Source organism: Cyanistes caeruleus, unplaced genomic scaffold (genome assembly GCF_971803275.1).
Source record: "Cyanistes caeruleus unplaced genomic scaffold, bCyaCae1.hap1.1 HAP1_SCAFFOLD_99, whole genome shotgun sequence".
NCBI lineage: Eukaryota > Metazoa > Chordata > Aves > Passeriformes > Paridae > Cyanistes > Cyanistes caeruleus.
In genome coordinates, this window is record NW_028255901.1 from 811,094 (window position 1) to 835,134 (window position 24,041).

A 24,041-nucleotide genomic window follows, 5' to 3' on the forward strand; every position below is an offset into this window, starting at 1 on the left:
GAAAAAAATGCCCTGGCCATGGCTTACAAGGTGAGTTCTGCCAAAGTTAGAGCTCTGTGGGAAATCTCTATCCATCCCTCTCCTTTTAATATATCTGTACGTGGGGGTGTGCATGGATGTGTCTTGGATGGAAAGGAGGGAGTGTGCAAACAACGTGACTGACACTTTCTGTGTTCATTCCATACTCATGGGTACCAAGATATTATGGAAACCTTTGCAAGGACAGACCTTCTGTCCATGGATACAGAGACATCCAAGAGTCCCTGGCACAGACAGACCCTTCTGTCCATGGATACAGAGACATCCAAGAGCCCCTGGCACAGACAGACCCTTCTGTCCATGGATACAGAGACATCCAAGAGCTCCTGGCACAGACAGACATTGCTGTTCTTCAGCCAGTGACAGGATGAGTCCCTGAGACTGGGGCTTGGCCTTCCTTGTGGTGAGGGGCATCAAGGAAGGCTGCAGTGTGATGGAGACTGTGATGGGCTGGGAACTCACTGGGGGAAAGGAGGGAGCAGTTGTGAAGTAAAAGGCAGGTGTGGGGACAGAACTGTTCAGAGAAGGGCTGAGCTACAGCTTGAGCAAGATGAAAAATGTCATTTGGGGTCATCCCAGCAGATGGATTTCATTTCAGAAGTTATGGAACAAGTTTAATTTTTGGAAGGTGTCATGTTTTCCCTTGGAGGTGGACACTCTGCGGACTTGAGCTGCATTGCCAAAATGCTCAGGTCTCTGCTGCAGGTCACAGCGTTTCTTCTTTGGCTGATCCCGGCCCGGTGCTGAGCCCAGCAGAGCCCTGGCAGAGCCCAGAGCAGCCTCAGCATCCGCAGAGCCCGGCTGCAAGGAGAGAAAGCAGAAACCGCCCGTCAGCTGAAGGCTCCTGTCCCCTTGTCCCAGCCAGCCGCGGTGCCCAGGCCATGCTGGCCGTGCTCAGAGCTGGGCCCAAAGCTGCCCATCACTGCTGCCTTGGGGAGCAGAGCAGGAGGGCAGGACATGTGCCCAGCCTGCAGCCAGCCACGGCAGATCCAGCCCCTCAGCAGCTGCCCAGAGCGGGATGCTCCTGTGCCCGCTGCCATCTCCCAAAAGCTCTTGTCCCAGCCATGCCAAGGAGATGAGGACCCACCTCACACCATCCGCTGCCACAAGAAAAGCTGGTCCCAAACGATGTCCTCAGTCTTCTCCAAGGGCACGGCCCATCCACGCCACAGCTGGTCCCAAGCACTTCCTGATCCAGACTGGACCCCACCTAGAACGCTTCCTTTAGAAAAACAAACAACAAATTAATGAAAATAGGTTACAGACAAAAAGGGGAAACCAGAAAAATGGTAAAAAATCTTATGTCTGTCAGGAGCTTGAGGAAGGCCCAACGCCTACATTCTAGGGAAAAACCCACCCATGGGTGAGAGAAGCCCATGCTTTCTCCCTTTCCCCCTGCACTGTCCCCCAAAATCACGGTGATCCCAAAGCGAAGCAGGGGAGTGGAGCAGCCCAAGCCCTTCCTTGCCTGCACAGCAAAGCAGCCGTGCTCAGGTTCTGGAGTCCCACCTGTGCTCCTGCCATGGGGGTTTGTTTGTGTCGGGCTGGCTGCCCCAGCCCCAGCCCGGGGCACGGTGGTTGCTGGGGGCTGTTGGCAGGGCCAGGATCCCACTCCCATTTCGTAACCTCCTCAGCCCACGCCCCCAGCCCTGCCAAAAACCAGCTGGGCAGCCACTGAGGAATCAGTTGCATCTGCCCCAGTGAAAGGGAAACCTTTGGTTCCCAGCCAATGCACAAATCTGGGAGCATCCCCCTGGGTCTGGACTTACCTGAAAATTCCCTGTGGAGCCTGGCTTTGAAGAAGGTGCCAGAATCAAAGTCCATCATCGCCAGCTCCCGCTGGCCAGGTGGAGGAAGAGGTTGTCATCCTTGCTGCTGACCTCCATGTCTCCAGCAGCAGCAGCCCCACCTGGTACAGCTTCTCCAGGGGCTCCTTCTTCCCTGGGGTGACACCAGGCTGTCAGGGTTCTGCCCAGGGCCCGGCTGTCAGTGAAGCAGGACAAGCAAAACCAGCTCAGATGGTGCCCACCAGTGCTGGGCAGAGCAGCTCAGCTCCAGCACAAGGGCTGTGTGTTCCCATTCCATGACCCCAGTGCAGTGACACAGGCAGGACAAAAAAGTCTGGGTTTCTTTGCTGCTGATTGCCAGGGCATGTGTGGAGCTGTAACTTACCAGGTCCCTGCATCACTGTGCCTGTGGCTCTCTCCCTTCTTCTAGGGCTGATGAATATCCTGCATCCAGGGATCACAGGACAGGTCTTCTAATGAGGGCCTGTCCAAGGAGTTCAGGGATAAACACCACCTGATCAGAATCTGGCAGTCTGGGGAGAGAAACCACAAACCACTGGTCAGTTGGAGAAGGCTCCTGTCAGCTTTGCCCCACTATTCCCGTGCCCAGGCCACGCTGGATGTGCTCAGAGCTGGGCCTAAACTTTCCCATCAATTCTTTGTTTTGGAGGAGAGCAGGAGAGCAGGACATGTGCCACCTCCTCAGCAGCTGCCAGAGCGGGATGCTCACGAGCCCGCTGCTGTCTCCCAGCACTGGTGTTCCCCCCGTGCCCAGAGATGAGGATCCACCTTGGGAGAGCCGTTGTGGCAGCGGGAGCTGGCCCCATCTGATGTTCCTGCCCCTCCTGAAAGGGTGCTCCCCGCAGACCATCTCGTGCAGCAGGATGCCCAGGGACCAGACGGTCGCTGCCTCGCCATGGTACCACCCAAAGTCGTTCCATTCCGGGGGGCTGTATGACGGTGTTCCTATGGAATATGGATGGAGCTCATCAGGGGGATGCTGCTGCTCCCAGAGCCTGGCCCCAGCATCCCTGGGCATGTGGGGGCTGCCCCAGTGGCCCACGGGGTGACCTGCTGCCCTCTCACCAGCACCTGGGACTTGGGTACAAACCCGGGGTTGGAAAAGAAGCCACTGGTGCTGGAAGAGGGCAGCAGAAACCCTGGCAAGGCCCGACCATGACACACAAAGGGAAATACCCACTCAGTGCTGGGGAAAAACCACACCCACATCCTCCCTGCTGGCATTGCCCAAAAAATATCTTGAACCAAGGCAAACCAGGTGAGCAGAGCAGTCCAAGCCCATTCTCACCTGCACACCAAACCAGCTGGTGCACAGGTTCTGGCTCCCCCTCTCTTCTACTCCCACCCATGGGGGATTTTGTCAGGCTGGCTGCCCCAGCCCCAGCCCCAGTCCTGGGAGAATCCCTGCTGCCACACCCAGGTTGGGCCAGGAGATGATGGGACCAGGATCACCACCCCTGTGTGGGCTCACCTGCAAATTGAGTGTAGGCTGTGTCCTGCAGGTAGGTGCCACAGCCGAAGTCGATCAGTTTTGCCTCGCCGGTGTCCAGGTCTACCAAGACGTTCTCAGGTTTGATATCTCTGTGCAGGACCCCGCAGCTGGTGCAGTGCCGCACGGCCGCCAGCACCTGCTGGAACAGCTCCCGCGCCTCTTCCTCGGACAGGAACCTCCGTGCCCGAATGAAACGTCGCAGGTCCTGACACCGCTCCGGGCGCTCCAGCACCATCACGATGGTGTTGGGGAGCTGAAACCATTCCAGCAGCTGCACCACGCCGGGGAAGCCTGTGGACACCTTGTCCAGCAGCACTATCTCCAGGGGTGCGCTGGTGCCGTCGGGCTGCGGGAGGAGCACGGTGCCGTCAGTGGGGCTGAGGCCGTGCCGGGGCTCGGGGAGCCCTCAGCCAGCCCGGGATGCTCTGTGCCCTCCGCTGGCCCCACGCCCGCTCTCCCTGCAGGTGTCCTGGCGGCTCCCACCCTGCCGGGCCCCGGCTCATCCCCGCCCGGCACGGCCCGGCTTCTGCCGCTGGCCCCGCTCACTCACCAGCTCGCCCCAGTGCCGGACGCGGTTCCGTGGCACCTTTTTGATGGCCACCTGCAAGCCAAAGGGAACAGCGGATTCAGCTCACCGCCCACCGTGTCCAGCCCCATCCTCCTCCTCCGCCCCCTCCTCCTCCTCCGCCCGCCGCCGGCCCCTCTGCTCACCGGGAGTCCGTCCGAGAGCCGAGTGGCCGCAAAAACTCTGCCAAAGCCGCCGCGCCCCAGCAGTGACCCCACTCGGTAGCGCTGCTGCAGGGCCTGCTGCGCCTTCCCTGGGGAAGAGACGCGGCCGTCAGTGCTCGGCCCGGGGCCAGGAACGGCCCCCGAGCGCTCCCCGAGCTCCCCGGGCCGGGCACCCGCAGGCGTTCCCTCATTGGAACGCGACAGCGGCGGAGCTCGGGCCGGGGAAGCCGCAGCGGAGGCGGCGGCAGCGGCCGCACCGCCTGTGTCCTCCGCGGGCCCCGGGAGGAGCCGGGGCCGGGGCCGGGGCCGGGGCCGGGGCCGGGGCCGGGGCCGGGGTCGGGGTCGGGGTCGGGGCCGGGGTCGGGGTCGGGCCAGGCGGAGCCAAAGGGCAGCGATGCCGCCCCAGCCCCTGGCACTGATGCCCGCCCAGCACAGCCAGAGCCAGGCGAAGAGGAGACCTCGGCGGGATGGGCGGGGACGGGGACGGGGCCGGGGCAGCCCCACCCGGGGCCGGGGGCGGACCGGGGGCATGGCCCGGGTGGGCACGGGGAAAGAGGAAAGTGGGAGATGAGGGGGCACTGGGAAAGGGAGACCGGGAGAGGATGCGGGACCGCGGGAGAGGGAGAGGAGAGACAGAAAATTTTTAAATTCGCTTCCTGCTGCTGCTGCTGCTGCTGCTGCTGCCGCTGCCGCCGCTGCCGCTGCAACTGAAGCCCCGGGGCCGTTTGTCCCCGTGTCCGTTTGTCCGTTGCCCGCTCGGCCCCGGCCCGAGCCCCGCGCTCCCCGGGCAGCCCCTGAGCCTGGCCAAACACGGCAACTTTGCCCTGCTGAGCCAAGAGCCAGAGTCTGGACTCCTGCACAGGGGCACAGCAATGCCCTTGGCTGCTGCTGTGCCTTGTCCCTGCTGAGGCTCAGACACCGTCTGAGCACATTCCCTGAATGCAGAATTTGTACCTGAGCCAAGCACTGCACTTGTGTCTCCAGCATTGCTTTCCAAGGAAAACAGGGCAAGGCAAACTGGCTACAGCTCAGGGTATTTTACAGTGTCTAAAACTTGCCAAGTCTCAGATCTTAGAGGTGAGATCCATTTGGAATGAATGGGATGGAGAAACAGTGCAAGATGGAAAAGGGAAACATAAAAATAGAGAATAGAGAAAAAAATAATAGAGAAAAATAGAGAAAAACATATTGGTTGTTTCTTTTGATTTTATTTTCATTTCTTAAAAAAGCTGTTTCCATTTTCCCAGAATCTTCTCCCCAGTCCCGTCTGTTCTTTCCCAAAACCTGTCCTGGAGAACAAGGCGCAGCTCCTGTCTCAAGATGTGCCCCCAGCTGCAGCTTCTCTTGGCTTCCCACACTGTGAGTGCAGCACAACTCTTGCAGCAAAGCAGGACAAATGTTTGAAGGACTTGACAACTTGTTCTTTCTTTTCCTTGTGCACAGGGGAGTTGTGCCATTGGTGAGGTTTTCATTGTTCCTCTTCTACCCAAAGAAAACATGATGGGCTACCAGGAATTGTTGGGGAATACAAGCCTGGCTGAATGTGGAGAAAGAATCTCCAGAGCCTGCAGCCAGCAGTGGAGAGCTCATCATTCCAACAGCCCCATGGACATCTGGAAAGTGATCTGGAACATGAAGATGGGCTGACAGAGGGAGTTTGTTTCTGTGTTCAGTTGAGATGATTCTACATCTCTTGCACTGGGAGAAATCAAGAGCACAATCAGTTGATGATAAGCAGCAGAACATGATAAGCTGGAGCTCTCAGTGGATGAGAGAAAGAATGTGAAAAGGAGAAATGCAGGGAATGACTTGGTGAACTTTGTGTGTAAGAAGGGTCATTTTTTCCTAATAATTCCCAATTCATTCCCCTTGCTTTTATCCTTTTAACAAGGCAAATTGCATCTCAGATTCCCAATGAAATGAGAACCCTGAGCTTGTGGAGCTGCCTGAAAGGTGCCCTGTTCCTTTTTCTTCTGCTGCTCAGAAGAAACAATGAAGCGAGTTGGGAAGTTCTGGTTTTTCTTTCTTCTGGTGGATTTTTTCATTTTATTTGCCACTGCAGAGGCAATTTCTGTGATGGCCTCTGTCAGTTGATTCTATTTCAGCAGCAGCAGCAGCAACAGGGCTGTGTTTGAGCACTGCAAATGTGACCTGTGTGGCTTTCATTCTCCTTGATTTTGTGCTCAGGGACTTGGGAGCATTTTGATCTGTACTGATCATGATGCCTGAAACAAAAATCCTGAGTTCCCTGTCACAAAAGCACAGTGGGTAGCACTGATTGAAAGAGGCAATTGCAGCTGTACTGCTAAAATTCAAGTGGCAAGCAGAAGAGGGGCAAGAGCAGCCGGGATCTACAATTGCCAAGGCCAGGGCACCAACAGCCTCCTGCTGTCACCTCAGGGTGAGTAAAACAGGGCTGAAAACAGCGCTGGAACCTGATCCTTTCTTCCTCTGAGGGCTGGCTGAGGGCAGCAGAGGCGGGCCCTGAGGAATCAGGGCTGTTTGCGGGGGATTGTTGCTGTAGTCCAGCATTGCCCTGGCAAAAGCCCTGGGAAGCCGAGGCAGGAGCAGGTGGGAAGGGCCGGCGCTGCTGCTGCTCCTGGCCGGGAGCCCCGGCCGGGCCGGGCCTGCGCCCGCTGCGCTGCGGCTGCTGCTGCTGCCAGAGCCGGGCGGGACTCGGGGACAGGGAATGGACACGGGGGGACAGGGATGTTGGTGCTGGGGCCAGCGCCAGCACAGAGCTTCAGCCCGCAATGAACCCCGAGGGAAACGCTGGGGAAAGGCTCCATTCAGCCTTTCTTTACTCGGCGCTGTGAAGGGACCGAAATAAAAGGAGAGTGAGCAGGGCCCGACCCCTTCTCCTTTGGGAGGAGCCCCTGGGGCTGTGAGGGGCCGTGAGGGGAAATGAGAGGTTCTATGGGGCCATGAGAGGTTCTATGGGGCCATGAGGGGCTGTGAGGGGAAATGAGAGGTTCTACGGGGCTGTGAGGGGCTGTGAGGGGAAATGAGGGGCCATGAAGGGACATGAGTGGCTGTGAGAGGTTCTATGAGGCCATGAGAGGTTCTGTGGGGCCATGAGGGGCAGTGAGGGGCCATGAGGGGCTGTGAGGGGCCAAGAGATGTTCTATGGGGCCATGAGAGGTTCTGTGGGGCCATGAAGGGCTGTGAGGGGCCATGAGGGGCTGTGAGGGGCCATGAGGAGCCTCAGCCCTGGCAGGAGGGGTCCCACCATGTCCCCAGGGCAGAGCAGCCGTGAGGGGCCGCGAGTGCAGATGTGGCAGCAGAGCGGGCTTGGGGCACCTCTGGGAAGGGATGAGACCCTTCCCCAGCTCCAAACCACACCAAACCCAGCATTAACAGGATTTTCCATCTTTAGAATCCACTGGCAACTTGGAAATGACTGTACAGTTTAATCCCAGTGGGAAAAGCAAGGGAATTTTCCCAGTGAGAGACATCCAGCCATTTTTATTCATGTCTAAGATTTAAAAGTCTCGACAGTGAAAAGTAATACTAATAAATAATAATAACAACAAGAACAAGAAATAAAGCCCCGAATCCCAAAAATCACCTCAGAAACATGTTTTTGTTTGTAGTAATAAATTAGTACTAAAGAAATAAATTACTTAGATTTTATTTCTAATTCAGACATGTTTCATCCTTTTCAAAGGCTCTGGTCCCCTTTCTCCAGGGTCATTTCCTTTACTCACCCACTTTCTAATAGGTAGAAGGGAGTTAAGCACACTGGAAAAGACAACAGCTCCTGTTTCAAAGGGAAGCAGCCACCGCTCCAGGGAACCTGAATTGCCCCCAGGCACGTGTGTGCACTTGAAGGGTGAGCAGGTGTTGGGGACAGAGATCTCAAACTCCTTCTAAGGCTGTGAGAAACCCACCAGTGGCAAAGTATCATTGTGGGTCAGCTCCTGCTGAAATTCCATTCCCCCACACCCTCCAAATGGGCAGGCAGGGCTGGGCTCTGGCAGGGTTCAGTTTTGAGTGCCTTGTGCTCCCTGGCATGGAAGTGATCCTATGAACTCTGGTACTGATGGATTGTGGAATGGCTGCTGAAGGAGGAGGGGGAATCTCAGCAGACAGGAAAGTCTCTTCTTCTCCCTTCTCCCTGCAGAACCCCCTCTCCAAAGAGAAATGCCTGTGCTGGGTTTCCATGGCACCCCTTCCCTCAGCCCAGTGTCTGAGCCACTGTGTGCTCTGCAGGACCAAAGCCAGAGGAGTCCCAATATCAGTCACCCCACGGTCCCCACACAGCAGGAGAAAGCACTGCTTGCAGTGGGGCTGCTGATCTGTGACCCGTCCTGGTTCCATCCACCCCACTCCTCTCAGCCACAGGCACCAGAAGGATCCCAGGAAAGCCACAGTGCTCTACCAGATGCCAGGAGCACTCCCTGCTGTGGCCTCAGGGATGCTGGGTGACCTCGTGGATGAGGATCTGTGGCTGGTGATGGAATGTGTGGATGGAGGCCCTTGACAGGAGGTTGTTGGAGACCCGTGTGGGGCTGAAGGAGAGATGGCAGCTGTCAGTGGGGAGGGCAGGGACCCCGCTTGTGAGTCCATTGCCTTGGACACCCTCAGCCACAAGATGTCCAAGGAGTCACACAAGGCTTTGGCACTCTCAGCCTTCTTTCCCCCGAGTTCCTGCTTTCTGGACATTGACAGTAGAGAACCTTGTTTGTTTCTAGAACTAAAACAAAGGTCCCAGATGGATCAAACCTTGCTGGTTTTAGTCAGAAGCATCAGTGACCAAAACTTGTGTTTCCTTTGGTTTACTCACATCTTTGTTCCTTCTCAGTGTTCAGGCTGGGCTGTGGGGTGTCCTCATTTGCTGCATTTTCTGAGCTCCTCTTGGATCCCTTGAGCAGTAGGTTGTGCCCTCTGAGGATCCTCTGTGCTCCTTGGTGACCCAGGAGAACCTTCCAGGCGGTTTTTGGGGGAGCTGCTGCTGTGATGTCACAGGAACGTTGCCGTGTCCTTGTGGTGTTCCTGTTGCTGTGGGGCACAGAGGCCTCAGTGTCAGAGCGGCTCTGGGCACCTGCTCATTGCCTGAAGATCCTCCTGCCCGAGGCATTCTCAGCAGCCAGCCCAGCCCCTGACGGGTGTCCTTCTGTCCTGGCAGGGGGACAGACAGTCTGCAGACGTGTGCAGCACAGCCAAAATGATCCAGCAAGTGGTTGCTGCAGTTTGCACTCTGCACTCTGTGGCTTCTTATGGGTATTTTTTAACCCACTGGGCCCCTAAGTCGAGGATTTCCCCAGGTGCACCATATGTGCCTTTGGGATTGCTGTGGGCTTTCTGTTCTTCCTTTGGAACAGAGGTGATTTTGAAAGAAAATTGCCATTAAGATGCCATTTATTTGGGAAAGCTCCTGCCAACAACTTCTTAAAGAAGGGGTTGTTTGTAGCCAGCAGGGTGTGCACAGCATTTGGAATAGAGCCTGGGGGGGTTCTGTTTTCCAAGAGGAGAGTCTGTGGCAGTGAACCCTGGCATTCCTCCCTCTGTTTGCTGATCCAGCCAAAAACTGGACACAGCCTTGTATTTTGTGCTGTTCTCTTGCTTGCTGTGTGATCCAAAAGGACTGTGGCTCCAGGAGGGGAATTGTGAAAGTAAAATGCTCTCTTGGCATTGACTTGTTGTGTGGGATTTTCCAGCACAGGCAGCTTTTTCTCCTAACAGCATCTGGTTCAGGTGAAGGTCACCTCACACATGGATACTGGGAAGCTCCTTCTTCAGTGAGCAGGAAAGGAACCTTTGGTGTTCAGAGATCCCAGTTGTTCCCTTTCAACACCATCATGAGCCCAGTAAGCTCCAGTATGATCCTTGTCACATGGCAGCACTCCCAGGATGGTCCCAGTTGCCTCTGGCTAGATCAACCCAGTCAGTCCCAGTATGATGCCATTGGCTTCCAGCATGCTCCCAGTTGCTCCCAGTCACCCCCAGTATGGGGGATGATGTGCATGGTGTGTTCCCAGTCACTCTCAGATACTCCCAGTATGAGTCCAGTCACTCCCAGTATGATCCAAAATTGGATTGCTGGGAGTCCTCATGGAATCCTGGAGACCATTGTGACACTCTAGGGCCCCATGGAACCGTGGTGACACCAGGTTGGCTGGGAGTGTTGATGTGCTGCAGGGTAGGAGGGCTCTGCACAGGGACCTGGACAGGCTGGATCCAGGGCCCAAACCCAACAAGGTGAGGTTTAACAAGTCCAAGTTCCAGGTCCTGCACTTTGGCCCCAACAACCCCTGCAGTGCTACAGGCTGGGGACAGAGTGGCTGGACAGCAGCCAGGCAGAAAGGGAGCTGGGGCACTGATGGACAGCAGGCTGGGCATGAGCCAGCAGTGTGCCCAGGTGGCCAAGGAGGCCAATGGCTCCTGGCCTGGATCAGGAACGGTGTGGCAAGGAGGACCAGGGCACGGATTCTTCCCCTGTGCTTGGCACTGGTTGGGCAGCATGGAGGGGCTTGAGTGTGTCCAGAGAAGGGCAACAAGGCTGGTGAGGGGTCTGGAGCACAAGTCCTTTCAGGAGTGGCTGAAGGAGCTGGGGTTATTAATCAAAAGGAATAGGAAGAAATCTGGATCAGGAGGAGTAAAGAAAGCAAAGGTGATGCATAGGAAATGCTCAGGGCCATTTGGGGGTGGCTGCCAGGCAGCCCTGGCTCTGAGCAACAACGTCTGCAGTGGCACAGGAAACTCACAGCTCATGGGAACAAACTTTCTGTGTGACTTCAGAGGCCATGACAAACCTGAGTGGTTTCCCTCCCGTCCCCCAGCCCTTCCTGGCCCCAGGGGCTGATGGCATTTGTGCTCCCTCAGGTTCATCTCCCCACAGCAGCACCATGGGGGTGCTGACGCCTGCTCTGGGCAGTGCAAACACGGGCTCCTGAGCCAGTGCTGCCGTGTCTGTGCCTGCAAGGATGCGGCACCTCTCTGAGCTGGGGGAGAGGCCAGGGCTGCACAGGGAGGATGTTGTTGGCAGCTCCATGAGGACGCTCTGGGACGCTGCCCTGGGGTGTCCAGCGCAGTGGGGATGGATCAGCCCCTGCTCTGCTGCTCCTTCCCATCTCCCCCAGGGACCTTGCAGAGCCCCAGCCATGCTGTTTGCCCCCAGCCTGCCCACGGCCAGCCTGGGGCTGCTCACGGGGGTTTTCTGTGCTGAGCTTTGGCCTGGCCGTGTTCTTGAGAGAGCCTGGGCAAGGAGCCTGGAGCCCCCAGGCCCTGCCCTGAGGCGTCAGCGCTGCCCCAGCAGTGCCCATGGCCTGTCCCTGCTGCAGCCCCGGCACTGCCACCCCCAGGGCTGTGCCCGGCCCCGAGAGCACTCAGGCCCTGCAGCAACACCAGGGCCAGGAGGGCAGCGGGGCAGTGGCACGGGAGCAGCACTGGCAACACCAAGTGCTGCTGCTCCTGGCCACAGCTGCTGTGCCAACACTGATCTGCCCCAGCTCTGCACACAGACACTGCTGCTGCAGCTCCAGAGAAGGGAACAAAAGGGGCATCTCTGGAGAAAACTTTGCTGGGAGATCCTTTAGTTCCTTTAAAGCCACCAAGACCTCAGCTCCTTATTGACATAGTGTGTGGGCACAGGGAAGGTGAAGAGAAACAAAATGAGAAATGGCACAATGACATTTCTTTGTGGACAATATTGAAAAGTAAAACAAAGAAAAAGAACCTCCAAAATGAAACCAACAATAAGTATCAAAGATTACTTTTATTACAAGTCATTTGCAGAAACTGGCCAGCAGTATAATGTTTTTTAAAACCATCCAGTCATCAGTGTCCACACTGCAGTCTTGAGCTCCTGGTTCCTCAGGCTGTAGATGAGGGGGTTCAGGGCTGGAGGCACCACTGAGTACAGAACTGACAGTGCCAGATCCAGGGATGGGGAGGAGATGGAGGGAGGCTTCAGGTAGGCAAATCCTGCAGTGCTGAGGAACAGGGAGACCACAGCCAGGTGAGGGAGGCAGGTGGAAAAGGCTTTGTGCCGTCCCTGCTCAGAGGGGATCCTCAGCACAGCCCTGAAGATCTGCACATAGGAGAAAACAATGAACACAAAACATCCAAGTACTAAACAGACATGAACAGCAAGAAGTCCAAGTTCCCTGAGGTAGGATTTGGAGCAGGAGAGCTTGAGGATGTGTGGGATTTCACAGAAGAACTGGCCCAGGGCATTGCCATGGCACAGGGGCAGGGAAAATGTACTGGCTGTGTGCAGCAGAGCAGTGAGAAAGGCACTGGCCCAGGCAGCTGCTGCCATGTGGGCACAAGCTCTGCTGCCCAGGAGGGTCCCGTAGTGCAGGGGTTTGCAGATGGACACGTAGCGGTCGTAGCACATGATGGTCAGGAGATAAAACTCTGCTGAGACGAAAAACAAAAAAACAAATAGTTGGACTGCGCATCCTGCATAGGAGATGTCTCTGGTGTCCCAGAGGGAATTGTGCATGGCTTTGGGCACAGTGGTGCAGATGCAGCCCAGGTCAGTGAGGACCAGGTTGAGCAGGAAGAAGAACATGGGGCTGTGCAGGTGGTGGCTGCAGGCTACGGCGCTGATGATGAGGCCGTTGCCCAGGAGGGCAGCCAGGGAGATGCCCAGGAAGAGGCAGAAGTGCAGGAGCTGCAGCTGCCGCGTGTCTGCCCATGCCAGCAGGAGGAAGTGGCTGCTGGAGCTGCTGTTGGACATTTCTTCACTCTGGCCATGGAGTTCTGTTGAAGGAGGAGACAGTGACAAGTCAGGAGAGACTTTGCTGAGCAATGTCCATGTCCCTTCTCCCAGCCCTGCTCCAATTTTCCTTTTCTCAGAGCCCTTCCTTCAGCCCCATGCCTGGAGCTCTGCTGGGATCTGGCCCCATTGCTGTGATGAGCAGGGGCTCTGCCCATGGACAGTGAGGAGTCAGCTCTGCTCTGCAGCAGTGGGGTCATGGGAACGGGGTCAGGGGCCAGTCCTGGGGTTGGACTGCATCATCCCAAACTGCTCCTGAGGCAGAGGAGCCTGGCAGCATCTCCTGTCCCACGGCTCAGGAATGGTGATGGCCAAAGGCAGTTTGAGAGGGTTTGGGTGTGCCCAGAGAGATCAGAGAGAAATGTGCAATGCAGGAGCATTGGCTGTAACTCAGTGGAGGGTGCAGGGGAGCTGCTCTGTCACTCCATCTGTCCCCAGCTGCCCTTTCTGAGACTGAAGGCAGGCACTGTGTTTCCCTGGAAATCAGCCTGACACAGCTGAGAGCAGAGGGACACACAGCAAAGCAAACTGGTTCAGCCTTTCTCAGAGTCTCAGCCCCACTCCTGGCCAAGGACACTCCTGTCCCCAGTGTCCCCTGGAGACAGCTGACAGCTTGGGTGGCATCCCAAGGACACACCAAGGGTCCTGTCCATGGCACTGCTGGAGGAGAGTCGGGTCATTCCCAGCCTCCCAGCCTGCCCTGCCCAGAGCTCCTGGGGCAGAGGGAGCTGGGACATCCCATTGCTGTGCCCAGCCTGCACAGGAGGAGCCCAAGGGCTGGGCCTGCCCTGCAGCTGGAGCTGCCATTCCCAGAGAGCTGTCAGCAATGCCAGGAGCACCTGGGCAAGGCAAGGAGAGAGAGCCAGGCCCTGAGGAAAAGCCTTTCCTTGCCCAGCCCTGCCCCTGCCAGGCAGCACCAGTGCAGGACAATCACCCTCAGGCATTTGCATTGAGACATTTGCTGTGTCTTGGCATGGGGATCTGTAAAAGAGTAATCATGGAATAGTTAATTTGGGAAAAGACTTTAAACTTTAAACTAAAATCCCAGCACAGCTTGGTGGCACTTTCCCCCCACTGCCTGCCCAGGGCTCTGCTGCCTGGAGCTGTCCCTGCCAGCAGCTGCTGCCCTGTGCCCAGGGCTGGACCCTGCCAGCACTGCCCCAGCCCAGCCCAGCCCTGGGGGCTCAGCTCTGCCCTGCAGAGCCCTCCCAGCTCAGGGCACTGCCCAGGGGCAGCTCTGGCTCTGCAGGCTCTGATGGCAATGGCAGAGCAACCCTGAGGAGGCTGGAAAAGGACACTGATGCTGCCTGTAAGGGGCCCTGTGCTGATTTCTGTCCCTGCCTGGTTAAGATCTGAGAATTTACTTTTTTTAATTTATTGCAACCTGTCATCAGAGGTTGAATAGAGAAATGAAATGAGAGATGAATATCTATGTGAAATTTCCCATTTAGGAAACCCAAAGAACTAGATTAAAAAAGCACAAACTTCCCTTTTATGCAGCCCCTGACTTGCTGTGCTCCCTGTATAATTTATTTGGTGCAGTCCATGGGCAGAGTGGCTGAAAGCACATTAGGAATCTCATGTAAACCTACTGATCACTAAAAATAACAGTTCAGATACCTCAGGCGTTGACAAAATTCACAATACCTTTAATATTAATCCCTTCTCCCTACCAATCTCCAATAGTAGGAAACTGAATATAAAGTTTTAGGAAATGTCCTCATTTTTATCAAAATCCTTATCTTTCAAATATTCCATGACTGATCTGGAACCCTCAGCATATCAGAGCTTCAGGAGCATTCACCTCCCCTCCACCAGAAATACTCAGAGCTGTACTCACAGAGTCTGTAGGCACTGGCATGTTCCAGCTTTAGGAGATGCCTCCAGGAGCTGCAGCTGCATTGTCCTGCAGCCAGAGGCTTCCTGTGCCAAGGGCTGGCAGGGATTCTGCCCCAGGCACTTCTCAGCACCTTCCCAGCCCTGACTGATTGAAGCTCTCTGTGCCTCTGGGCTGTGCCCAGGGTGGCTGCAGGCAGTGCCCCAGCCCTGCTGGGCTGGCAGAAGAGCTGCTCAGCAAGAGAAATGTGCTTTTGAAGCTCTTCTTGGTTTCCAGGAGCTGCCTCTGTGCCAGGAGCCCAGCCCAGCTCAGCAGCACAGACACAGCAGCAGGACTTTAATGAGCCTCTTGGGGCTTTGTGCTGAGGCCCTGAACATCAGTCCCTGACAGGGAGGGGAAGAAAGCTCTCAAGAACTCCAAGTCAGAATCCAACTCCAAAGTTTCTTTCACTTTTAATGGGTCCCACTGAGGGACGTGACTGAGAAAGTGTCCCCAGGCCCCAGGCAGAGCAGAGAACTGGAGGCACTGATGACAGCTGGGGACAAAGAGAAGCCAAGGCTTGGTGCCCTGGGCCACAGCAGCCAAAGCTGTGCCAGCAAGGGCTGTGAGGAGACACCTTGTCCTGAGGCCCTGGGGCCTCCTGGCACAGCCCCAGCAAGGCTGGCCACTGTCACCCCCTTGGCCTGCCCTCAGCATCCCCCCTAGCCCACATGCCAGTGGCCTCAGGGATCTGCTGGAAGGAGTCCCTGGGGAGCCTTGCTCAGGAATGGCCCTGGGGGCTCCTTCATGCTCCCAGGGACTGCAGCTTTTTCAAAGGACTTTGGCTTTTGCCTTGCAGTCTCTGAGAGCTTTGTGCAATCCTGGCCTCCAATTATCTGCTGTAATTAGTCCCTTGAGAGCCTTTGTCAGTAACAACACTCAGTGGGGCTCATTAATGCTTCAAGGTACTTCAGGTTCTTAAGGTACTTTCCTTTTTCCTTCCCACCCTGAGTCTCTGAGAAGTTTGTGCAATCCTGGCCCCAATTATCTGCTTTAACGAGTCCCTTGGGAGCTTTGCATTGACACTCAGTGGGGCTCATCAATACTTTGAGATACTCAGGGCTTTTTCAGCAACTTTGGATTTTCCTTCCCACACTGAGTCTCTGGGAGGTTTTTGTGCAATCCTGGCCTCCAGTTCTCTTCTCCGAGGAGTCCATGAGGAGCCTGTGTTGGGGATGGACCTCAGTGGGACCCATTAATGCCTGGAGACACTTTGGGTTTTTCCTCTGACTTGGACTCCTGGAAAGGTTTGTGCAATCTCCTCTCAGGTCCTGAAGTTGAAGGGCTCAGCTCCAAATGCACCACGGGGCTCATTAGGATCAAGCAAATCCTAACAAACCATGGCTGTGCCTTGATTTCCCTCTGGTCTGGCGCAGTTCTTGGGAAAGTTTACTACAATAGCTATGGAGAAATAGTTCAAAGAGCTTCTAAGAAATATCTGTTCCTATTTTAAAGGGTGTCTCTTATTCCTGTTCTCTTTAGAGCAGAGGTGATTGCAGCATTCAGTGATGGATATTGATCCAGGGTCTCTCCTAAGGAGGTGTGGCCAGGTCAGAGAAGCTGTGCCTTGAGGTCTGACCCAGTGGGGACAACCTTGCTCCACATTCCCCAGCCCCATCCTGTCTCTCCTCACTCCCCTGGGACCTGCTTTGCTCACAGAACTGGCTGCACTCAGGCAAAGAGGGGTTTTCCTTCTTTGATTTTAGCAATCTAAAACTGCTGAGTTTCCCCATGGAAAACAGACACCCTCCTCAAGTGTGTGCCAAGGCCAAGGTGCCACCAAGGAGGTTCCCCTTCCCCAAGGCAGAGCCACACAAGGAATGTTTCAGACACACAGGGAGTTCTACAATAAACACAGCCCCAGAGTTGGCTGCAGGCAGAATTAGAGCAGCTGCTGAAGGACAGACAAGCTTTGAACTCCTTGCAGCTGAAAGCACCAAGTGGGTTGTTGGGAGGTGTGTGAGTGAGGCAAGAGTGAGGGAAGGGAAATGCAGAGAGCCCTGGAAGTGTTTCTGTGCAGACAGACTGCTGTACAAGCAGCTTTGGAGTTCTCTGGGGGGAACTGTGAGGGGGGGTCGGTGCGGAGAGACCTCCCCAGTGACCTCACAGTACACCCTGTGATGTCACACAGCCACCTGTGATGTCACATCCCACTCGCTGATGCCACACAACCTGCTCTGGGATGTCAAACCACCATTCTGTGATGTCACAGCCCCCCTCATATGACACAAACCCACCTTGTGAGGTCACATTTTCTCCAGTGATGTCACACAGCAACATATGATGTCATTGTTCACTCTATGATCTCACAGTCAGCACTGTGATGTCATACAACCTGTCCTGAGATGTCACATGGCTTTTCTATGATGTCACTGCCCACTCTAGGATTTCATATCACCACCATGTGGCTTCACAGCCTGGTCTGTGATGTCACACAATCAATCAGTGATGGCACAGCCTTCTCTGTGATGTCATATATCTAATGTCTAATGTCACAGTCACATCTGTGATGTCACAGTCAGATCTGTGATGTCACACAGTCCCCTCTATGATGCTGTAGTTGCTCAGTGACCTCACACAACAAACTCTGTGATGTCACAGCCCCATCTGTGACCTCACACAACCCACTCGGAGCCGTCACACAGCCCCTTTCTGACATCACAGCTGCTCTGGGGCTCCAGGACACAGCCACAGAGGTGCTGCTGGGACACAGCCCCCTCTGGCACATCCCACAGCCCCTGCCAGTGCTGAGCCCCTGGCAGCTCTGTCTGGGCCTGCTCTCTGTGTCCCTGAGCTGCCCTGGCAGGGCCCCAGCCCTGCTGGGCTGTGCTCAGGAGCTGCTCCTGGCCAGAGCTGTCTCTCTGCAGCGCTGCCCTTGCCAGGAGCTGCCTCTGGGCCAGGAGCCCGGCCCAGCTCAGCAGCACAGACACAGCACCAGCACTTTCATCACCCTCTCGGGCCTTTGGGGCTCTTGGCATCACACTCAGTCCCTCAGAGTATGCTCCAGAAACTTCTCAAGAGCTCCAGGTCAGATGGAAACACTGAAGTTTCTTGTAGTTGAAATGAGAGACACGAGTGAGAAAGCGTCCCCAGGTTCCAGGCAGAGCAGAAGACTGGAGGCCCTGATGGCAGCTGGGGACAAGCAAGGGAAAGGTGTCTGTGGTGCTGAGCAAAGCTGGATGTGTTTCAGGAATGGCAAGGGCCAAGGGCTGAGCCCCAGCCCCTGGCAAGGCAGATGCTGTCCCTCCCTCATTGCTCAGGGCTCTTCCCGGGCCACTGGCACGTGGGGATGTGCAATGCCAAGGGCAGCACCATGGGGCGGCCCCTGCCAGGCTGCTGAGCAGGGACAAGGAGGCAATGAGGCCCCAGGGCTGCCAGGGTCACTTGTCCCCTGCTGGCCTCAGGCCCAGGGCCAGCAGCCATGGCCAAAGGGCTGCACAAGTTGCCTCTGGCAGGGCCTTGCAGCTGCACAGTCCAGGGCCCTCAACCTCTACCTGCTGCTTATGTGATGAGGCCTCCAAATCCCATCCTGGGAGATTTTTGGGTCCTCTCCATGGTCTGTGAAGATGGAAACACTGGTCAAAGTTATTTCCTCCCAGATCTTGCAATGACACAACAAGGATCAATATCTTTAAAGAGATCTAGAGTGGATTTGGATTTGTTAGAAGGAGGAAATATTTTACAATGAGAGTGGCACAAAACTGCAGCTGCTTTTCCAGAGAAATGGATGCCCCATCCCAGAAATGCTCCAAGAGCAGGAGCTCTGTGCAACCTGACACAGTGAAAGCCCCTCCCCAAAGATGGAATTGCTGTTGTGGGGGTTCTCTGATGTGCTGGGTGCCCTCACAACCCTCCTGGCCAGAATGTCTGCTGAGGGCCAGCCAGGCTGCTGCAGTGGCACTGACCTCACAGCCATCACCACTGCAGCCATGTCCCCTGGGCCTGGCTCTCCCCTTTCCTCTGCCCCTGCCTTGTCTCTGCTGCCATGAAGAGTTTGTTCATTATTATCTTGTCCCCAGGGTGCTGGGGCAAATTGCTTCCCAGTCAGGCTCCTGGAGCAGCAGTGGCTTTTCAGAGCCCAGCCAGAAATGAGCCCTGAAGCAGCAGCTCTGCAGTGCTGGCCACCAGGCCGGGGTGCCAAGGGAGCCTTCTGGCCATGGCCTGGAAGCAGCTGCTGCTGCCAAGGTGCCTTTGGTGCCTCAGGCTGTCCCTGGCACAGCTCCCAGCACGGCACTCTGCACTTGTGCCCGAGCCCTTCCCTGGCTTGGGGCTGGCCTGGGGCTTTTCCTGCAGCGGGATCTGCCCTGGCCATGGCACAGGAAAGGCAGTTCCTGCTGGAGCAGGAGGCTGTGCCTGGAATGGGCTCAAACAACTCCAGCAAGGCCCTGTTCACTTCAAAATTGCTTCCTAGAGCACTATAATCTAATAATTGTTATAGCTCCTCTAGTCTGGAGTAAATAACTCTTTTTCTTTATTTACTCTGTGGTGCAAATAAATCTTGTTCAGAATCAGTCACAGTTGTATTTGTATAATATATCTGATATAATATATATATATATATATATATATATATATACATATATATCTTTATAATATATATATATATATTCCATTGTTAATCCTGTGGGACAAATTGCATTACGGTTCAGTTCCACCAGTCTAACCTTTTACACATAAACCTTTGACAAAGTCTGGGGCTGGGATTGGATCCAGCTGCTCCCAGTCTCCTCTCTTAGAAGGAATTTAAAAGCCGAGGCGTCCTGGAGGGGTTTGAGGATCCCTGGTGGCTGTTGGGTGTCATTTCTCCACCTCATGACTCAGCAGGAGTTTCTCCAATAAAGAAATAAAGCTTTTGCCTGAAGCTCCCACTCTGCCCGTGACAGGAAGCCCTGGGAGTGTCTGTGACATCCCGGCTCTTTGGCAGCCTGGGGACTCCTGGGAGGTCTCTGTGTAGCCCCAGGGAGTGCCTGTGACATTCTGGCTCCTGAATAGCCTGGAGACACTTGGAATGTTGCCATGGAGCCCATCTGAGGGCCTGTAACAAATCTGAAATGTAGTAGGCAACCATCACAGTCCCTGTTGCTATGATCAGTCTTTTGGCAGCTCCATGGAGACCCCATGCCAGGGATGGTTGCCATGGACACCAGCTCAGGCCTGGAGCCAGAGCCCGTTGCCATGGCAACCATTTGCAGTCCCATCCCCAGGCTCATGGGATCCCAGAGCCACAGAATTGGCTGAGTTGGGACGGAGCCATGGGGATCCTCCAGTCCAACTGCTGGCCCTGCACAGGACACCCCAACAATCCCAGCCTGGGCCTGGCAGCGCTGGCCAAACGCTGCTGGAGCTCAGCCAGCCCTGGAGCTGGGAGTCTTCCCTGGGGAGCCTGTTCAGTGCCCCAGCAGCCTCACGGGAAAAACCTTTTCCTCACATCCAGCCTAAACCTGCCCGCCTCAGCTCCAGCCGCTCCCTCCACTCCTGTCCCTGGGCACCAGAGGGAAGAGGTTCCTGCAGCCCCCAGCCAGGATTTCCTGCTCCCGCTGAAACCGCGCTGCCGCTCGCTTCCCTCCCAACTCATATAGAAAGCACAACAGGCAAAGATCCCAGGCTGGGATAAGAAGAATTTATTGAGAACAGCAACAAAATAAGGAACAGACAGGAATATAATCAATTTGGATAACAGAAGGGATAAGACAATCTATTCACAGGGAAAACTAAAAAATGACTAAAACTAAAATGACACCGACTGGCTCTTCCTGGCCACGTGTTTCCTCCTGCCAGGAAAGGACACTCTTCTCCTCTGGTGAGAGAGGGAGTCCTTTTCCTGCCCCTGGCAATGACCTGAGATGGGATTGAATATAATGACAGGGCCATGGCCAGACCCTCATGTTCTTTAATCTCACGTCATGTCATTGCCATGGGCAGGAAAAGGTACAGGTGTCTTCCCTGCATGTATCCCAGGGAACATGGATCACCAGATCTCTTCCCAACGTCGGTCCTTCAAGGGGGGATGAATCTGGAGCAGTGCACAAAGCTCTTCCTACACTTAGGGCACTCACAAGGCTTCCCTTACTGGTGCCGCCGTTGGTGTTGGGCCAAGTTTGACCTGTCTGAGAAGGTCTTCCCACACTGGGGACACTTGTAGGGCCTCTCCCCAGAGTGGATGCGCTGGTGGATGATGAGGTGGGAGCTGCAGCTGAAGCCCTTCCCACATTCCCCACACTCATAGGGCCTCTCCCCAGTGTGGATGCGCTGGTGGATGATGAGGTGGGAGCTCCTGCTGAAGCCCTTCCCACATTGCCCACACTTGTAGGCCCATTCCCCAGTGTGGATCATCTGGTGACAGATCAGGCGGTTGCTCTGGCTGAAGCTCTTCCCACACTCCAAGCACTTGTAGGGCTTCTCCCCATCCTGAAGCTGCTCATGGACCACCAGCTCAGAGCCCCGGCTGGATCTCCGGCCGCCTTCCCGGCACAGGGTGGGTCTTTCCTCCTCAGAGCACCCTAAGCTGGCTTTGGAGCCCCTCCTCCTGCAGGATCTCCGGAGCTTTTCCTCCCCATTGGATTCCTGCATTGTGGAGCTGCTCAAAACAGCCTCTTCCACGAGGTTCTGCCGTGGGGATTTGTTCTCCCTGGTCTCCATCCTCAGCTCCTTGTCTGGGGGAGGAAGGACAAGGAGAGGATGGGATTTGCCTCCGTGCCAGAGGGAAGGGGAAGGAGATCCCCCCAGTGCGTCCCCGGCAGGACGGCGTCGGCAGCGGGGTTGTCCTGCAGCCGGGGGCCAGGCTGGGCTGGGAGATGGAGCAGGAGAGAGGGGGAAAGGGGCGCTGACTTCCTCCTCACCTGCCTGGGTGTCCTGGGACGTCTTCCTCTTCCTCACAGCCTCCTTCTCCATCTGGCCAAGGTCTCGCAATGAGAAATCCTGGTTTGAGAGAAAACAAGGAATGAGCACATGGAGTTTGATGGTCCTTCTTACCAAGTCCATCTTTAGAAGTCATTGGGGCATCTGTGGTGTCTTGGTTTGAAAGGAAAGGTGTTTGGTAAGGAAGGCAGAAACCTGCACTGAAATGCATAAAAATGTAAACATCCCATCCCCTCCGAATTCTTATAATGTTAAAATCAAAGTGCTCTCAGGTAATGATCTGGGAATAGGAATAATAGATCTTTACTAAAGAAAGGAAAATGAAAATGCAGCAGTACAAAAAAAAAAAAAAAAAAAAAAACAACAAAAAAACAACCCACCAACAGAGTCAGAATACAACCTTACACCCCGTTGGTCAGGGTGCTGGTAGCAGTCTGATTAAATGGTGGCTGCAGTCCTCCTGGAGTGACTGATGTGGTTCTGTTGAAGCAGTGGTCCTGTAGAAGATTGTAGCTTACCTCAGAAGTTCCCGTGCTGTAGATGGGTCTGGTCTCTCCTCTGGGAAACCAGTGGACAAAGACTGCCTGTGGTGTTCTGATTCCCAGATTATATCCATGCAGGAATGCTTGGCTCCTCCCCCTGGGTGGAGCATCTCACAATGGGATGATGTCATTTTATCAGTCCTGCAGTGAGACTCAATGGCCCATTAACAGAAGATATCCCCCTGGAGGAAGGATGGGTGGTGGAAGAGATAAAGAACACTGCCCCACCTGGTTTTAACAGCTGGCCCATTAACAGAAGATATCCCCCAGTTATGAGGGATGGGTCATGGAGGAGATAATGAAAACTGCTCCACTAGTTTTTAACAGATGGTGATAGAATACATACATTTGGTTACATCTTGAATTGCAACCCAAGACATGGGGTCCATAAAAATTTTACACCACCAAAATTTGGCCCTGAAAATGCCTCCCAGGAGTTCTAGTTCCATCTATGTTCTCTCCCTTTTGGTGTTCAGGCTTTCACCCCTGTCCCAGCTGCTGGGGGTCACACTAGTACTGTGGGTCCCCTGTCTTCTCGGTCCCTGACCTCTTCAGGCTGCTGGGAGTGCCCCAGGAATTTGAAAACTTCCTCCCATTTCCATCTCCCCACTTAGGGATGCTGGAAGTTTTTGGGGTCCCAGGGTCCCTGCTCCCCTTATTCCCTTCTTGGGGGTGCAGGGGGTCCAATGAATCCCCCCTGCCCCTCTCTATTTAATTGAGGGTCCCACGAATCATGGCGCTCCCCCTCTCTGGGCTCCCCACTTTCGGGTCCTCGGGGACACAGGGCTCTGCTCCTCCAGGCTGCCGCTGCTGGCAGCTGCCACTGGGAACCCCAAATGTCCCCCTAAAGGACATTTTCTTCTCAGCCTTGGTGTTCTTCATTCTCCAATCATCACCCCCAAAAACCCAACCCAGGAAGCCCCCAGGATATCTGGGCCGAGCTCCCCCTCCCTGGTAACCTGTGGGATAGGGGGGGTGTTGATCCCATGGATGGGGGGGCTGTGAATTCAGGGAGTGAATCTCAGCTTGACTGGGATATGCTGGACCTGAGATCATACTGGGATAACAAGCACCTAACTGGGATTACTAGGAGTGTCTGGGAATGGCTATGGACATGCTGAGAGCAGCTGGGATATACTGGGCGTGTCTGTGACCATATTGGGGATGACTGGGAACACACTGGGAACAATGGGAACCATGCTGGGGACAACTGGGAGCAACTGGGAGTGACTGGGTCTGCACTGGGGGCAGCTGGGAATGACTGCAACCTTGCTGGGAGCAGCTGGGATCATCTGGGGAGTGACTGAGACTATACTAGGGGCAACTGGGTGCAACTGGAATCACACTGGGAGGAACAGGGAGCAACTGGAACCATCCTGAGGGTAACTGGCATCCTACTGGGATCACAGTGGGAGCAGTTGGGCCATGCTGGGCAAGACTGGGACCATACTGGCAGCAACTGGGACTGCACTCAGGGTGACTGGGAGTGGCTGGGAGCAACTGGGATCAGGCTGGAAACACCTGAGGAGTGATTGAGAGCAACTGGGATAGACTGGGAGAGACTGAAACCACAGTGCAGGTAAATGGGAACAACTGGAACCATGCTGGATAATCCTGGGAGCAGCTGTGCCCATGCTGGGTCATACTGGGATCCTACTGGAACTAGCTGGGATCATACTGGGAGTGCCTGAAAAGGGGCTGGCTGTGACTGGAACCATACTGGAGGTGACTGGGAGCAACTGGGCCCATCCTGGGAGTGACAGGGAGTCACTCTGGCCATGACTGGAATCATACTGGGAGGGCCTGGGTGTGACTGGAACCATACTGGGGGTGGATGGGTGCAACAGCTCATACTGGGGGTGACTGAGATTGTAGTGGGAGTGACTGGGATCATCCTGGAAGTGTTTTTCTGTAGATCTTCTGTCCTTCTGTTTTCTATTTCTTCTCCTTCTAATCCTATGTATCTGGAACA

The 24,041-nt window shown here is 55.2% G+C and overlaps 1 protein-coding gene and 1 long non-coding RNA gene across 2 annotated transcripts; both read right to left on the bottom strand.

Annotated features, from left to right (window-relative positions):
• Nucleotides 1-640: 640 nt before the first annotated feature.
• Nucleotides 641-1,245, bottom strand: LOC147646426 (uncharacterized). The gene is made up of 2 exons (XR_015281882.1): nucleotides 1,127-1,245; nucleotides 641-840 (listed from the first exon to the last, which is right to left on the bottom strand). It is a non-coding gene; the product is annotated as an uncharacterized LOC147646426 (long non-coding RNA).
• Nucleotides 1,246-11,830: 10,585 nt separating this feature from the next.
• Nucleotides 11,831-12,754, bottom strand: LOC147646427 (olfactory receptor 14J1-like). Its single transcript, XM_086873495.1, has one exon. The coding sequence runs from the start codon at nucleotides 12,752-12,754 to the stop codon at nucleotides 11,831-11,833; it is 924 nt and encodes a 307-aa protein (XP_086729621.1).
• Nucleotides 12,755-24,041: the final 11,287 nt, after the last annotated feature.

What these genes read in the sequence shown, in the direction of transcription:
- LOC147646427 (XM_086873495.1), bottom strand. Translation starts at nt 12,754, where the DNA reads ATGTCCAACAGCAGCTCCAGCAGCCACTTCCTCCTGCTGGCATGGGCA.